Source organism: Mauremys reevesii, linkage group 1 (assembly GCF_016161935.1).
Source record: "Mauremys reevesii isolate NIE-2019 linkage group 1, ASM1616193v1, whole genome shotgun sequence".
Taxonomy (NCBI): domain Eukaryota; kingdom Metazoa; phylum Chordata; order Testudines; family Geoemydidae; genus Mauremys; species Mauremys reevesii.
Window position 1 is genome coordinate 52,713,209 of NC_052623.1, and position 18,159 is coordinate 52,731,367.

The following is an 18,159-nucleotide window of genomic DNA, read 5'->3' on the forward strand; positions in this document are numbered from 1 at the left end:
CCCGTGGGCCGGATCCAAAGCCCTGAGGGCTGGAGCCAAAGCACTGAGGGGCCAGATCCGGCTCATGGGCCATAGTTTGCCCAACCCTGATCTAGGCAGATAGATAAAAGTTAAAGTGTCTACAATAAGCACTCCGACTCTTTTCGAGAATGAACTTTGCTGTTTAATATTTGTGCTGTAGTATGTTTGATCTTAAAACACTTCATTACTGGGTGGTAATTCCATATGTACACAAAATAGTATGTAGAGGTAACTGCTGAACAATGAAATTGAGATATGTTGCATGTTTGGAGGCTTTCTAAACATTGAGAAGAAGTTTCTGCAGTATGCTGAACTGTCCTCTCAATAGGCTGCCAGAATCCATGGTTTGTCCAGCAAAAAAGGCTATTGATGCAGTTTTCTGAATTGGGACAAGAATTTACGTTATGTAACTGTAAACATTTACTAACAAGTGAGGAATGTAATCTATGGGGTAGTTTCCAAAAGGAAGTGGCAGTCCTATTGTTTTGAATCATTTTAAAGTTGCACTGGATATTAAATATTCTCTATCGTCCTTCGGTTAGACAAGGGAGGTTAGACAAGGTGACCTACTAGATCTTTTCCACATCTAGTTTCTGTTGTCTTATGAATATTTCATGTACTGTTTTGCTGACTGAGCTTCCTGTTTTTTTAACTAATTACAGTATTGCTTTGATGTCAAATGGTAGTTTTGAAATGGAATAGTTAATAATGAAATGAAAAATAATTTGTCATTTAAGTGTTAATTCAATACAGATTTTTATATTCAATTCTATATTAATCTTAGATTTTAAAAAGTGATGTGGCTCAACAGCACTGCCATTATTTTTTGTGACTTGCTTTTAAAGAATTTATGAAATTCAGCTGTAGTTATTTAGCTTAATGTGTTTAAATCATTCTAACATTTGTAAATGTTTTAAATGTCTTTATTTAGTGACTGTGGCTTGAGCAATGTTAAAATTAAATATGTTGTTCCTGCTAATACATGACGCTCTACATAAGCAAAGCTATCCTTTCATGCTCACTTATACTGCACGTTAACTTGAAAAGCTGCTTGGTCAAAGTTCAGACCAATGTCATTCAGGCACATAAATCATCAAAAGAGGGAGGGAGTCAAGTGGGAAAATGGAAGCATTTCTGTGTTCTAAACAGTAAGATAGGGTAGTGTTTAGAAAGTTTTTGGTAGGCTTTACTTTATATCACCTTAAACTTATCTCAGCTAATCAATTTTTGGATGATTAGCAAGCATTCCAGAAACAAAGGTTTTTATGTGGTATTTTTTTGTGGGGCCTTTTTAAAACCTAACACATAGGCATAGTTTGGGAGGACAAGGAATTTGCTAGGGCTGAAAAGAAGAGACGAAGCAATGGAACTGCCCATGAATAAATCCCAGATGACCACTGCAAACATTTGGATGTATTAGGGCAAAATTATAGAGGAATCTCAGAGTAATACAAATTCTGTTCTTATATTAAAAGACAATCAAGTGGGCCAGCTGTACATGCCGCTGTAATTGCAGGGCAGACTCTTTCAGGGTATGCCAAAACCATGCCCCAACAGGTGTCCTGTGCTGCTGCTCTAAAAGCAACATGTTTCTCTGGTTAGCATGTGCTGCTAGCAGGGGAGGGGCTGGACAGATTCCATAGCTGGCATATTGCGACACCTCTGGAATGTGGTGCACCAACTAATGCAGTTACAGGTCTCCTCATAGCCATCTGTGGAGTACTAGGTAGAGATACTTGGTCTTATGGCCAGCAGCTCTATACTGCTCAGTAGCACAAAACAAACAGTAAGTTGCTCTAAGGACGTAGGTGAGAGATTCCCCTGATGGATCAGAATCTGGAAGTAGAGTAAATACAGTGTAGCCAGCTGTATGTTTTTACTCTCTCCTCCTCCCCCCTGGCACAGGAGGAACTGTAGGACAAACTGCAGGTATTAAGGGTCTACTTGCTTAACTTTGAGAATGGTGAGTAGTACAACAGAGGTCAATAAAGCTTACTCATTTGCCTAAGCGTTTTGCTGGATCAAGGCCAAAATTATGTTAGATGCTGTGGCTGGTCTACACCAGGGGAGGGGGGGTGGGAGATTGATCTAAGTTACTCCACTTCAGCTACGTGAATAATGTAGCTGAAGTCGATGTACTTAGATCTACTTACCACGGTGTCTTCACTGTGGTAAGTCAATAGCTGACGCTCTCCCGTCGATTCCACCTGCATCTCTCACCCTGGTGGAGTACCAGAATCGGAGAGAGAGCGCTCGGCAGTCAATTAATCACATCTAGACTAGACGCGATAAATCGACCCCCACTGGATCGATTGCTGCCCATCGATCCAGTGGGTAATGTAGACATGCCCTTAGTCACCTTCTTTCTCCCTCGTTCTGTCCAAACATAGCCTGGCCAGGCCCAGGGACCTGGCCGTCCCCTGGTGGAAGCACAACCCTGTTTTTTTCCAATTCTGTTAACAAGAAGTAGGACTGAGTAGATTCATAGGCTCTGAAGTTTTACATTGTTTTGTTTTTGAGTGCAGTTATGTAACAAAAAAAAAATCTACATTTGTAAGTTACACTTTCACAGTAAAGATTGCACCACAGTACTTGTATGAGGTAAATTGAAAAATACTATTTCTTTTATCTATCATTTTACAGTGCAAATATTTGTAATAAAAATAATATAAAGTGAGCACTGTACGCTTTGTATTCTGTGTTGTAATAGAAATCAATGTTTGAAAATGTAGAAAAACATCCAAAAATATTTAATAAATTTCAATTGCTATTTAACAGTGCGATTAATCATGATTAATTTTTTTAATCGCAGTTAATTTTTTGAGTTAATCGTGTGAGTAAACTGCAATTAATCGACAGCCCTAATTCAAACCATTTCAGATAATATTTGTACAACATGTTGATAATATAAAGTGCTTTTTGAATACTAAATATACTTGTTATAATTTCAGAGTTCAAGTTAAGTATTAATTCCAAGTAATATTCAATGTGTATTTTTATTAGTAATAATGATATTGAAGCTTGAAAATATAATCAAACCTAGTATTTCTCATAATTTATGTGCCTTTGCTTACAGCCACTTCTGCTTTGGTCCTAATACAATTTCTATACTAGTCTGCAGACTTTGAGGATAGCTCAAGGGATGGACCAGTAGATTGTCAATTAAATGGGCCAATGGCTAGGAGCCATCTGTAGAAGACAGAGAGGGGTCTGTGACCATTATTTCAGCCCAAAGGCTGTGTGATAGAGGCACATGGTGGACAGAATCTCAGTTAGGTACCCAAAGGCTAAAACAAGTAAGCAGCACACCAGATGAAGGGGAAACAAGTGACTTTACTGGTTCAAACTCTTCTGAAAAAAACCAACACAGATGTTGTTCTCAGCCTCAAATGTTACCCAGTCCAACTGGGCACTCTCTCTAAGTTTAAATTTTGTCATTTTTAAATGTGTGTAGTATATGATACATTTATTGGGTATGTGCTTAATATCAGTGCATAAAAATGAAATAAGATTTGTATTAACAAAAGTCCAATGGCTTAATTGAAGATTAAATTTTTGTCTAGATTTGAATAGGATTGGTTTCCATAGTGATTCTTAATTGCACTATATCTCATCTGTTTTATGATAACACAGGCACTTAGGATGTCTGAAATCTTTAATAGTATTTTAAAAGATTGGTCATTTAGAAATAACTTTTTAAAAACTTTTAAGATTAAATTCTATACAATGATAATTGTATATGTTTTTCTGTGTGCCAGTACTATCTTTGAGCATCAAGCAGCTGTGTCTTTCCACATCTTTTTGTGATGCTCAGTACCAAAGCTATACATTTTTGGCATGCACTAAGAGTGGATATGCAGCCCAAACTTCCTTTATAGGTTTTGCTCCAAGAAAAAATTAGAAGGATTTGTAGAGTTAAGACTTAACTGGCTGAAATTTACTGTTTGCTTGTGTTTTTCTTCTAGAACAAGGACCCCAAAATGGCTCGAGTTGCACTGGAGTCGCTGTACAGATTACTGTGGGTTTACATGATTAGAATTAAATGTGAAAGCAATACAGCTACCCAGAGGTAAAGTTTTGCAGTTGTAATTGTAACCAAGCCCCTTTGCTGTGGATGTTTCCATTGTAGAAGTCCAGTGGATCCACTGAGTGTCCTTGACCTAGAAGAGATTCTGCTGTCAAATGTGCACAATAAAATGTTCCTTTTTGTGACATTTAACAATTTTTCTCCTGCTTTTTGCAATTACTAACCAAAAGTTTTTGCTTTTAGAAGAGCCGGAATATGGACAGACTCACTCTTTGCTTCTGGAAATAGTGGAAATAGAAAGAGAAGTGTGTTATTGGCAGGATTGTGGATGCTTGCAGCACAATAACAAAATAGCAATAGCTCAGTCAAACTTAGAAACAAAGAAATAGAGCAAGGTACTATTGTACCTTTTAATTTGGAAAAGCCTTTCCATACTTGAGGCTTTCTAAATGAGACCAAGATTTCCAAACAGAATTTGGGATAATTAAACAAGAAGATACACCTGCCACTCATCTGCAATGAATGGAACTGTGCTGATGCTTGCTTTTTTCTTTTCTTAGTCGACTTATAACCATTGTCACAACGCTATTCCCAAAAGGGTCCCGTGGTGTGGTGCCAAGGGATATGCCTCTAAACATCTTTGTGAAAATTATACAGTTCATTGCACAGGTATGGAAAAGAACTGTGTCCAAGAAATGAATAATTTATTTTCCTAATAAATTATTAATTGCGGAATAAACTGGGTATTGTGTCACTTTATTCATCCCCCAGTATTGATAGCCTTCTCCTAGCAATGGTAAATTGTGCGTGTGGATTAGGCTAGAAATGATAGTGGAGTCACACTGGTGTAAAACAAGGGAAAGTGACAGGATCAGTTCCAGTAATGCCATTTTAATGCACCAGGCACTGACACACATAATGTTATTTGGTATTAATGGGAGTTTACCACATAAATTTTGCACTCATCAAAGGAAGGCTAGTCTCCTCTGTGGCTCCAGTTCAGCAAACCATCCCCATTTAGCAAAGCACTTACATGTGTGCTTAAAATTAAGCCCTCGCTTAAGTGCTTTGCTAAATGGGGATTCACTTAAGCATATACTTAAATGCTTTGCTGAATTTTAGATGCTTTGCATCTGTGAATAGACTTTTGTTTTATAAAATAGCACATTAGTACTACAATTGCTCAAGAGAAATTTAAATAATTCAAAAAGAGACTTTCAAAGTCGATCATTTAGGTACCTAAATTAAGTGGCCAGATTTTCAAAAATGCTCAATACTCAGCAACTTCCATTTAGATAGGAGCTGGAATAGGAGCTGAGCTCTACTGAAAGTCTGGAACAAGTTGTGGGTGCTGTGCACTTTGGAAAATCTGATCCTAAATAAATGTAAATAAATCTTGATGACATCCTGCCTCAATATTTCTATTGCCTTTAACAAAAGAAACAATTTCATATGATTTGTAACAATTCTTTTTTCCATTTTAGGAACGTTTAGATTTTGCAATGAAAGAAATTATTTTTGACTTTCTTTGTGTTGGAAAACCAGCAAAAGCTTTCAGTCTCAATCCAGAGGTATGACATACATGCACACTTTTTACTGAAATATGTATTTATTGCATTATGTTCAGCTTTAATTTTGATTGCTCAGAACAATTTATATTCTTCTTCAAGTGCTTGTTCATGTCAGTTCCAAGCAGGTGTGCGCGTGCTGCATGCACGACAGCCAGAAGATTTTTCTCCTGGCAGTATCCGTAGAGTCAGCCTGGGCGCCCCCTGGAATCGCGCCTACATGGCGCCCAATATAGCGCCCTCCAACCCGATCCTCCCTTAGTTCCTTCTTACTGCCAGTGATGGCTAGCTGGAACTTCCCTTGCTCTTGCTTCTGCAAGTGCCTCTAGGAGTATCCCACTGTCATTTCTATACAGTTAAATTCTTAGTTAGTAGTATTAGCACTGTTAGTAGTTTCTCTAAGTTTCTGTTGAGGGGTTGCCCCCTCCTCTCCCCTGTTTCATCCCCCAACACCAGGGTATGCCTCGGTTGCCGGGATTCAAACCATGTGAAGTTTGCGGTAAATTGATGCCAAGGAGCGACCCGCACACTTCTTGTTTGAAGTGTCTTGGCGAGAGTCACCAAAAGGACAAGTGCCACATTTGCAAAGGGTTTCGGTCGAGGAACCTTAAGGATCATGAGCAGAGACTTAGAATTGTTCTCATGGAGGCAGCCCTCCGCCCACAGTCTGACCCAGAGTTGGTGGAGCCTGTGCCGAGTGCCTCCTCTGTGTGCAGTTCACCAGCACCAACAGCGTGCAGGCCGGTACCAAGGAAGGAGGCTAAGGACTCCTGACACCGAACCGGTGCCAAGTATAAGACTTCTGGTGGCTGCTGGTCTTCATCCACGGTGCTCCAGAAGAAAAAGAGGCCGGAGAGAGGGTGTTCTCCCCATCCTAAGCCTTAGGAGCCAGTGACAGGGAGGCCTCAGCCCATCCAGCCTACATTGAGCCCAGCACCTCCCAAGGGGGTCCAGTCAAGTCCGGCCCACTACCATTCTCCAGACTGTCATAGCCGAGATATTCAACTCCCCTCCTCTCCAGAGACTTTTGAGGTGGCACAGGACCTTTTTTGCCTCACAGCACTGCCTTCTCCAAGGTGGGATGAGGCACTGGTCATAACCCTCCACCTAGCCCATCTAGGGGCAAGCCGGAGATGATGTTGAACTGCTCCCCATCTCAACGACAGCACTCCCTGGTGCCGGCCGCCCACATGGGGGGACCGCACCAATCCCCAGGGGCCCGGCACTGCTCATCGGCATGACCCAGTACCGATCCTCTGTGGTCTTCCGTTTTGGAGACCTCGGAGTCTGAGGCAGAGTTCTATCAGTCAGATAGGTCCAGCAGCAGGAGGTCTAGAGCTTGGCAACACCTTCAGCCTCCTCTAGCTCCGTGGCCACCTCAATGGCAACCACCAGCTCAGTGGCTCTTTTGGACTCCCTGGGCCTATCATCAAACCCAGGGTCAGAGCTAGGCATCGAGATCCAGGTCGGTGTTGGTCATGTCGGCATCCTTCATCCCCACGCAGCAGCTGGCACCAGAGATGCCGCCGATATCTCTGCCTGCTGCTCATGCCTCCGCGCCGGTGACCACCCCAGCACCGGTGACCACCCTGGCACTGGCGAGCACCATTGCACCAACGACCATCTTGGCACTGAACTCCTCTGCACCAGTGACTGCGACACCTGCGTTATAGTAGCCTAATGAACAACGTGACCCTCTTGGGGCTGAGGGCAGTGACCAAGGCCATGTGCTGGTGCTCCCAGCCTCCTCCTCCCCGGATGAGGCCATTGAGGGCAGCCTTGGAGGATAGCAGGGTCCTGCAACAGTTGTTGTGCAGGGTGGCCCAGAACCTGGGGATCCAGGCAGAGAAGCTGGTAGAAGATGCTGTTCCTAGGGTGGACATCCTCACCCCCTCTGGGCCCTTGCGCATTGCGCTGCCACTCATCAAAACTATAACTGAGACAACAATAACTTTGTGGCAGATGCCGGCCTCTTTGCCCCCTACAGCGAAGAAAAAAGAGAGACGCTATTTCATCCCCTCCAGGGGATATGAGCATCTCTATTCCCACCCTCCACCCAACTCTTTGGTGGTGAATACTGCAAACCAAAGGGAGTGTCAGGGATTTCAGGGACCCTCCCCTAAAAACCGGGAGGCAAAAAAGGCGGACTTGTTCGGGAGAAAAGTCGTCTACACCAGTGGTTTGCAGCTCTGCATTTCAAACCAGCAGGCCATCATTAGTAGGTACTCCTTTAACACCTGTGGAGCAATGGTCAAGTTTGCCGAGCTATTGCCACCAGACTCCCACTCTGAATTTAATGCCTTGGTGGAGGAAAGCAAACTCATTTCTAGGCCTCCTTGCAGGCGTTTCTTGATCGTGCCAACGCAGCAGCCAGAACCATGGCTACAGGGATGGCCATGAGACGGTCCTCTTGGCTCAAGGTCTCTGGGCTTCCTTATAAAGTCCAAGAGACCATCCAAGACCTACCCTTTGAAGGTCAGGCCTTTTTCTCTGAAAAGACAGACAGGAGACTGCACAGTTTAAAAGACTCAAGAGCCACCCTCAAGTCCCTGGGGATACACATCCCCACTACACAGCGCAGGCACTTCAGGCTGCAGCCTCCTCAGCGGTTTTACCAACAAAACCAACAGGATGGTTCCTGGAGGAGGAATAGGGGCGTCTGGAGAAGGCCACACCCGTCCTCAGGTCAGAGCTCTGGCCAATCCAAGCCACCTTTGAGCCCCAAACCGACCTTTTGAAGGTGTGGTTGAGGACTGCACACCAGGACAAGAACTGGATCTACCCCGCCTTACCTTTTCGTCCCGACTATCCCCTTTCTACCATGCATGGTCCCGTATCACTTCAGACTGCTGGGTGCTCCGCATGGTAGAGAGGGGATACCCCATCCAATTCTGTGCCCTCTTGCCCTTCCACCCCCCTTTCCAGTCCCTCTTCAGGGATCCTTCTCACGAGCAACTCCTTATACAGGAGGTGCACTCACTCCTTTCACTGGGGCAGTGGAACAGGTTCCTCAGGAGCAGAAGGGTAAGGGTTTCTATTCCCGGTATTTCCTAATACCGAAAGCCAAAGGTGGGCTCAAGCCCATCCTAGACCTGTGAGAACTCAACAAGTTCATGAAGAAGCCCAATTCCACGTGGTCTCTTTGGCCTCCATCATCCCATCATTAGATCCAGGAGACTGGTATGCCGCCTTCAACTTGAAGGATGCGTACTTTCGCATAGCAATAACTCCGTCCCACAGAAAATACCTCAGGATTGTGGTGAACAGCGCCCACTACCATTTCACAGTCCTCCCGTTCAGCCTGTCAGCAGCACCTTACATGTTCACTAAGTGCATGGCAGTCGTGGCATGTTCCTGCGCAGGTGGCAGGTAAAGGTGTTCCCGTACCTCAATGACTGGCTCATCAAGGGCCAATCCAGGACTCAAATGGATAGAGTTTATAGGGGGAGTATTGGAGTCGAAACAAGCTAGGGCATACCTCCTAGACGCAAGGTTTCAGTCCCTTGGCAACATCATAAGAGGTCTCAGACAGTTCCCCACCACCACAGCAAGGAATTGCCTGAAACTTCTGGACACATGGCCGCTTGTACCTGTGTGGTGCAACACACCAGGCTCAGACTCCGGCCTCTCCAATTGTGGCTAACCTCGGTGTATCGGCCGGCTTGGGACAGTTTGGACAGGGTTGTGACTCTACCTCGCTCGTCCTCGATGCCCTCCAGTGGCGGCTCGACCCACAGGTAGTATGTGTGGGAGCCCATACTACCAACTGTCAGCCATCTCTCTCCCTCAGTTATGGGCTGGGAAGCACATTTGGGAGACCTCAGGACACAAGGCCTCTGGTCTCAGGCAGAACTCGCTCTCCACATCAACGTCAGAGAGCTGAGAGCAGTACTCCTGGTGTGCCAGACTTTCAGAGTCCACTTAACAGAGAGATGTGTATCAGTTATGGCAGAAAACAACACGGCAATGTTTTATGTCAACAAACGGTGGGGTGCATGCTCCTCTCCCCTGTGCCAGGAAGCCCTCATGCTGTGGGATTTCTATGTAGACCATTCAATACACCTGCAAGCACTGTACCTCCCTGGAGTACAGAACGAGTTGGAGGACTATCTCAGCAGGTTGTTCCAAGGCCACGAGTGGTCTCTTAGCCTGGACATTGTGAACTCAGGGGCTTTCCCCAGATAGACCTATTCACCATGCGATGCAACAGGAAGTGCCAGAAGTTTTGCTCCTTCCTGAATCACAGTCCGGGCTCCATTGCAGATGCGTTCCTCCTCCCACGGGGAGGCCATCTCCTATACGCGTTTCCACCCATACCACTCGTTCACAAGGTGCTCCTCAAGGTACGGAGGGAGCAAGCTTCGGTGATATTGATAGCTCCAGCCTGGCCCCGCCAGCACTGGTACACATCGCTCTTGGAAATGATGAACCTCCTCCAACACCCAAACCTCGAGCTGTTGCACCTCACAGTGTGGAAGCTCCGTGACTGAATCCGGCAGAGCTCTCTTGCTTGGACCAGGTTAGACGAGACATCCTTGGCAGTAGGAAGCCTTCCACCAGGGCTACCTACCTTGCCAAGTGGAAGAGATTTTCAATCTGGTCGGCACAGCACTGTTCATTTCTGATGCATGTCTCCATGCCACTTAGACTATCTCCTCCATCTCAAGCAGCAGGAGCTGTCCATGTAATCAATAAAGGTTCACTTGGCCTTCCATCCAGGCGCGGAGGGCCGGTCAATCTTCATCAACCCTATGGACAGCCGTTTCCTGAAAGGTCTTGACAGGTTATACCCGCAAATCAGGCAGCCGGTCTCGGCCTGGGATCTCAATCTGATCCCGTCCAAATTGATGGGGCCACCTTTCAAACCACTGGTGACTTGTTCCCTGCTTTACCTGTCATACAAAGTGGCATTTCTGGTATCGATAACATCAGCCAGGAAGGTGTCCAAGCTCAAGGCCATAACATCAGAGCGCCCTTAAATGGTGTTCTATAAGGACAAGATTCAGCTCATGCCACATCCTGCATTCCTCCTGAAGGTTGTCTCCCAGTTTCATATCAACTGGGACATCTTCCTCCCAGTCTGCTATTCTAAACCACACTCGAGCAGCAGGGAGCAGAGGCTTCACTCATTGGACATCTGCAGAGCATTAGCCTTTTACATTGAAAGAATGAAACTGTTCCGGAAGTCCATTCAACTGTTTGTGGCCGTGGCAGAAAGGATAAAAGGTCTTCCAGTCTCCTCTCAATGAATTTTGTTGTGGATCTCATCCTGCATCCGAGAGTGCTACAACCTGGCAGTAGTGCTTGTCCCTCCAATCACCGCACACTCCACCAGGGCGCAGGCCTTTTCAGCCGCTTTCCTGGCTCAGGTTCCTATCCAGGAAATATGCAGGGCAGCGACGTGGTCCTCCATACGCAGTTTCACCACACATTACGCAATCACCCAGCAGGCCGGAGACAACGTGGCCTTTGATAGAATGGTACAACAATCAATGGACAACTCCAACTCTGCCTCCTGAACTGTGGCTTGTGATTCACCTGATTGAAATTGACATGAACAAGCACTCGAAGAAGAAAAAACAGTTACTCACCTTCTCGTAACTGTTGTTCTTCAAGATGTGTTGTTCATGTCCATTCCAGTACCTTCCCTTCTACCACTCTGTCGGAGTCCCCAGCAAGAAGGAACTGAGGGGAGGTCAGGTTGGCAGGGCCCCATATTGGGTGCCATGTAGGCGCGACTCCGGGGATGCCCAGCCAACCCTACGGATACTTCTAGGGGAAAAATCTTCCAGCTGTTGTGCACGCAGCACATGCACACTTGATTGGATGGACATGAACAACACATCTCAAAGAACAACAGTTACGAGAAGGTGAGTAATCGTTTTTTATTTTAGCCTTATTTAATACAAGATACACTGTAGGAAATATTGTTGAATGGTTATACCATAGATTTTTTGTAACAGACACAACTGTATGAAGTTTGCATTATAGACATAGATATATGTGCTAACATTTAATGTGGTTGAGTAGAAACATTATTTTATTCTGTTCAGATTTTGGCAGAGGGAAATATCTCTGTAAATTAATTTATTCAGATTTGGTATAGCAAAATTTTATTTCTGATAAATGTGATTTTTGAACTGTGAAAAGGGTGGTAATTATTTGATTATGCTATTCATTCACATTTTGAACTTTACAGAGAATGAATATTGGTCTGAGAGCTTTCTTGGTGATTGCTGATAGCTTGCAGCAAAAAGATGGTGAACCTCCAATGCCAGTTACTGGAGCTGTCCTTCCTTCTGGAAACACTCTAAGAGTGAAGAAAACGTATTTAAGCAAAACTCTCACAGAGGAGGAAGCTAAAATGATAGGTCAGTAACAGGCATGTAATAATGTGAAAACTTATAATGACCAGTGTAACCATGTACAAGACTCCTAAGTGAATATATAGAAAATTTTAATATAGATTTGTATTTACTTGTATTTTTATTTATCATCTATTTTTAGTGAAATATATCCTTTAGACTGATTAATTCTGTTTTCTGAAATTTAAGCTTATTGGGATATATTTCATAATCCATTGAGTATGTAGGTAAATCGATAAATCTTCTGAATGCTGAATATTTGTTTGTTTATTCAGTTTCCCTGCTAGTAATTGAAATACAGTATTTGTACTCCACATGTATCCACCAGTTTGAGAAACACCATCAGTTGTAGACTGTATTTTAAGTACTGGAAGAAACTTTTAAGTGCAAGTACGGTATAATTCCCCACCAATGAAAAAGACTTTTATGTACTATAGTATATAATCATGATAATAAAAACCATAAAAAGTTAAGGCCCAATCCTATAAACATTTACTACTAGGTATTAGTGCTAATCATATTTATTTCAATTACTACTCACATTAGTAAGCTCTGCAGCTAGTAGTAAAAGTCTGCAGGATTGAATTCTTGTTACTAATTTATTTCTTGTTACTATAGTTTTGCAGCAAACTATTTAGCACCTGCTTTAAACAGTCTGGTTTCCACTTAGTGAGGCTTCATTCATTGTTTTTTTAATAAACAGAATTCTAATTCTGAAATGAAATGGAGAGTCAATTATTCATGTTCAATGTAGTATAAAATCATGGTAGAATACTTATTCATATGTTTCCCACTCTACCAGGACATATGAAGCAAGTTGAATGTTGAGGTCATTTCAGAGTTCTGAACCTATGCTGGCTTTATCTGCTAAAAAGTGAAATGGTTAGAGAAAAGCAGATTAAGAAATACTTCTTGACTGGTGGTGATTTATATAAAGTTTCCTTGGGATTCTTTGAAAAGCTCAGCCTAATAGGATAAAAGTAGGAACCGTTATGTTTTGAGGTTTACATTTTTAATTGTGAAAATTATACCTACTTTTAAAGTATCTGATTTCCATGTATCACAGCATGAAACTAATATTATATTTAATACAAAACAGCATGACCTAATTTTTCATACCAAAAGAGTATTTTGAGAGCTAGTTCAAATCAAATTTTTGTGTTAATTTTAAGATTAGCTGCTTGCTCAGAACCTTTATTTTTGTCAGGTTTTTTTAAAGCTCTCAAAGTCTCAGAGGGTGGCTAAATATATAATAAAGCTTTTCAGGACGTGGACTAGAATTATACAAAATTCAGTTTCCATTTAACCACTTACAGACAGATTTCAGTTACTAAGCTACTAAGGCTGTGTTAGTATCTTTCTCCATAAGTAATCCAAATCATTGGGACTACTCTCAGAGTAAGGTACTACTCACCATGAGAAAGGGTGACTGAGCTGGCTCTGTAGTAGTTGAGGCAATAGGTTACATCATAGTTAAAACTTAGTGTTGTTTTACTTCTTGTAGCACTACTGGAATAAGCTCTTCCTTCTTCAAAATGCCTGAATCTCAATTAATATTATGTTCTTCTTTAAAAATTGAAATATATATTTTACAGGTATGTCATTGTATTATTCTCAAGTAAGAAAAGCTGTGGACAACATACTAAGACATCTTGATAAAGAAGTTGGACGATGCATGATGCTAACTAACATACAGATGTTAAACAAGGAACCTGAAGACATGATCACGTGAGTGTTAAATGAAAGTAAAGCAAAATCCTGTATGATTGAAAAAAAACCTCTAAAGGAACTTTTGCTTTATTTTTTCCAACCAGTCTCAAGTTCTGTCTTAGCTGTCATAGGAACAGAGTATAACAAGTACAGTTTGCTAATGCATACACTTAGTGCCTTTTGTGAAATCCACAATTTGTGGGTACAGCAGGAACGGTCAGTGATGTCACCCCCCTCTTCATCAGAAAATATAGCTTTGTTTTTCTGGATTTTAGTGTTTATTTGCATTCATGTGGTAATTTTGGGAATTGCATTTACTTCCCCAAAGCAGCCAAAATTACCTCAGAATTTTAGGAATGGGAAGGTAGTGTAAAAAGCACCAGTCTCCACAATGCAGGCCTATCAGCAGAGTATGCAAAGGAATGACTCAGACCACTGTTGCTAAATATTTCTGCCATCACTGAACTTCAAAATGGTGGCAGTAAATTTTGAGAACTACAGTTAATAGTAAAGAAGTTTTGAAATTTCCTCTCAATGTCCATGACTACAGTCAAAAATCAAACCTTCATTACAGTCCCAAGTCATCTTGTGGTGATGGCCTCAAATTTAAGAGGGTTAAAAGGAGCATTTCTTCACTGGTGCATTCATAAATACATCCAGTATGAGTCATTGAACAAGTTCTCTTTTGAGTGTTCTAGGGAAAAGCGATTTTTACTAGATACAGAGCAATCTGAGGTGTCATGTGATGAAGGAAGCAGGAGCCCCCTTGCAGAGAACTGCCTTGATGGAAAGAGGAGCCGGATCATTGGGCAGACATTGCCCATCCTTGTTGTGGGAGGGACAGAGCGAGTTCTCGTACAGTCAGAGAGCCAGCCCTTTAAGGGAGGCTTGCCCCTTGTAGGGAATGAGGCCATTGGAGAGATATGGCAGTAGAAAGGCAGCTGGACTGTTGTGGATTTTTAATAGGTTTGTCAGACAAAATGGCCAACTTACCAGCACTACCCAATCAACTCCACCCAATCAAATACCCAATCAGCTCCACTAATTGGCTGAAATCCAGCTGTTGTTACAGCAGTGAATAACCTTTGTGTTGTAACTGCCTTTCTTCTGTCATCCTTTGTTGGTTCTCATTGCTCTGTTAGGTTAAATTAGATTGTAAGCTCTTCGGGTCAGGAACCTTGTCATCTTTTATTTCTATTAAACGTCATGCACACCAATGTTACTATGTAAATAATAATAATGCTATTTCAGCATCAAAGTATTATGCTTGGTATGTTTTTTCATATTGCAATACCCATAATGCTCTCCAGTGCTCACAGCCATTTCAAAGCATTTTGGGTGTCCAAGCTTTTTAGGAAAAATTAAAGGTCTTGACACACACACCTTTTTTCCAGCACAGGCAGACATACTATGTCTCTTGTTAAGAGGGGAAAAAAAAGGGGGAGATGGTTTGACTCCCTGCCATGCTAGTCATGGGAGCCCCAAACCCTCTTTTCTCTGCTCCTTTAAAGAATGCCTCCTTTGAATCCTTGACTAATCCATTTTATCTGAGCAACGTATCCAATCCCTATGAAGTACCTGCACTGGACATCTGCCACAAGGTGGTGCCAGGTATTTGCTTGGCTGCCTCCTCCCCATACTTAGCCAGGTATTTACTGAGGCCTTCTCTAATGTCAGCCAAAAATAGATCAGCTCCCCAGTCAGTTAGGTGGACCCCACCCTCCCTGAATAACTCTGGTGCCCCATAAACTATGCTCACATGAGAAATTATCAACCCGGCTTGACTACATATGAACTTGGCCACCTCCCTGTTCACATGTCTCCTAGCCTTGTCAACCTGCGGGTGCTTCATTACTCAACACCCTGCGTCAGACCAAATAATTTTTACTCCTGGGAAAATGTATAGGATCTGTACCAAGTCCCTTTTGTTTCTGAACATCAAGTCTACCCCTTTACACTTCCCAAATAATTTTCCCCAAGATGAACTACAGTCACATCCGGACACCAGAGTATACAAGGGGTATCCACTGGTGCCATATCATGCCCCTCCTGCCATGCTATCTCTGGATTGCTTCACCACTGAGGCTGAGCTGTGAACCTCCTGTCAACCTGGAAGCCAGCCTGTGCACATATACACAATATTATGCCCACACAGCCACGCCTGTTCTGTTCATTCCCTTTGGGGCACCTGGCATTGGCTGCTGTCAGAAGACAGGATACTGGGCTAGATGGACCTTTGGTCTGACTCAGTATGGCCGCTCTTATGTTCACTACTGGCTGCCTGACCCATCTGCAATTGTCTGAAATGGAAACATAAGCAAAATTATTTCTGATTCCCAACCTGGGGTTTCACATGCATCCTGTATTCATTAGAATGCTAGCGCCCAATTGCCTGAATTGCCTTGGCCCCCAGACCCAGCTGCACCATCGCTGTAGCCACCCTGATCCGTCACTGTGAATAAAGAGGGTCCCATCTTTAATTGGTCTTATTGCAATATATGCCCTCATGGCCCCCACAGGGCAGATTCTCACCTCACCACCTTCCTACAGTATAATGGATTGACCCCGGCCTCCCAAATCTATCTTTGACATCCTCAATGTTAAGATAGCTAATCATCCTCACAATGTAAATGCCTCAGTTCCAAAGCCCTTCCCAAAGTGTCCCTCCATGGCGCAAGCACTAATTTGCTGATCCTAAAAGCTCCCAAAAATTCTACCAGGAATGCCACCCTGACCAAGGTTGCCTCTCGTTCACAACGACATATGAGATCAGGAATTTTCACCAAAACCTTAAGTGTATTAACAGTGACGGGGCGACGTGGGTCGTCTTTGGGGCCAGTGTTTGATGACTACCCCACTATAAACCTCCCAACGGAAATCCCGCCACAAGCATCTTGATAACCATTCAGCCTACTGACAAATATAAGTCCCAATAGGAAAGTGGAGATGGTTGATGATGCCAGCCCCTGGCTTGCCACTGACACCATGTACTGAAGTACCCAGTCCTCCAGGATTGGCCAAAGTGTGGACAGGCCCTCTCTCTCCCAAAACTGAACAAAATCATTAAAACCTCTCTCATAGTTCCTAAATGTTTGCAGAGCCTCCAATTGCTAGAGCCCTGCAGTCTGTGGGTATCCACTTTATATTTGCAGATCGCTGGTGGATGCAGATCCAAATTTTGTATCTAGATCCCTGCAAATCTGCGGATATCCACTTATATCCCCGGATAGCCACAACCACGGACCATCTTTGCAGATCGCAGATCAGATGCGGATACAAATTTTGCATCCGCGCAGGGGTCTACCAATCTCTGCACTGAACTCAAAGCCATCATATGCCAAAGTTGCATATACACTTTTTTTTACAATTATCGTCATAATTTTTGTAGACTTAAAAAACAATTCCTTTCTATTCTGCTTTAATTTTCCACCCTCAACATGCAAACACTGTCCTTTCAGCTGAAAACAGGTGGAAGCAACTTCATCCAGAATTCATTATATGGGTTTCTGAATCAATCAAAGAGATCACTGCAGAGCTATGTCAGCCATTCCTTAGTAAAATCTTGCATGCTAAGTCCTCACTAGCCCAGATAATGTCTGAACATGAAGTCTTGTCAGATTTGGATCCTCCCATAGGAGTGCTCTGAAGAGTTGCTAAACTACTGGAACAACCTAGAGACATAATATTTATAAATATTTTCACATCTACCATTATAAAGGTTTATTCTTGAACTGTTAGTTCACAAGCTTCCACTCAATGCATAAACTATTAGCCTGAGTCACTGCTAGTAAAGAACTGTATACTAATTAAATGTCTAATACTGAACCTGCTTTGTCTGCCTAGAAGCCCTGCAAATTTCTTCTTCTAGTGGTATTGGTATTAATGAAGTACTAGGACAGATCACCAGGATTAGATTGTTAAATTCTCAGATGAAAAATTATAGTTTAGAGATAATAACAATGCCTAGCTCTTACATCATGCTTTTCATTAGTGGATCTCAATGCACTTCACAAGCAAATTCAGATTTTCATAATGAGAATCTATTCAATTAAGATGCACTTTAAGGTACAGATATTATTAAGTAATTCATCATGAAAAATAATATTAATGCATTGTACAGTGGAAGCAGAGTACATTGAACATTCATTTGGATTTGTTATATTTTTGACAGTCCAAATTCAAGCTGATGAATGTATGAAAATGTGCTGAGAAATAATGGCTGCCAAGTAGGGCCACAAAACTACTATTAAATTCACATCTTCATATTATAATAAGTATAGACTGTGTTTGTAACATTAATAGTTTCAAGAATGCATTAAAACGGTGATGTTCTCTAGTCTCGTTTAAGTGTTTCTAAATTCATGCCATCTGTGTTATTTATCATGAGAATAAGATATCCAAATTTAATACCCTATGTAGTCTAGAGAGGGTACTGGACTGGCACTCAGGAGAGCTGGGTTCTGTGACT

At 42.7% G+C, this 18,159-nt stretch overlaps 1 protein-coding gene across 4 annotated transcripts in view; it reads left to right on the forward strand.

The window, feature by feature from the left end:
* FRY (FRY microtubule binding protein) overlaps positions 1-18,159 on the forward strand; it is a 385,515-nt gene that overhangs the window by 206,027 nt on the left and 161,329 nt on the right. For all 4 annotated transcript variants that reach the window (XM_039535002.1, XM_039535008.1, XM_039535030.1 and 1 more), the window contains 5 exons: positions 3,987-4,090; positions 4,609-4,717; positions 5,533-5,619; positions 11,816-11,987; positions 13,577-13,709. In XM_039535002.1, coding sequence (XP_039390936.1) covers positions 3,987-4,090; positions 4,609-4,717; positions 5,533-5,619; positions 11,816-11,987; positions 13,577-13,709 — 605 coding nt within the window. The remainder of the gene's footprint in view (positions 1-3,986; positions 4,091-4,608; positions 4,718-5,532; positions 5,620-11,815; positions 11,988-13,576; positions 13,710-18,159) is intronic.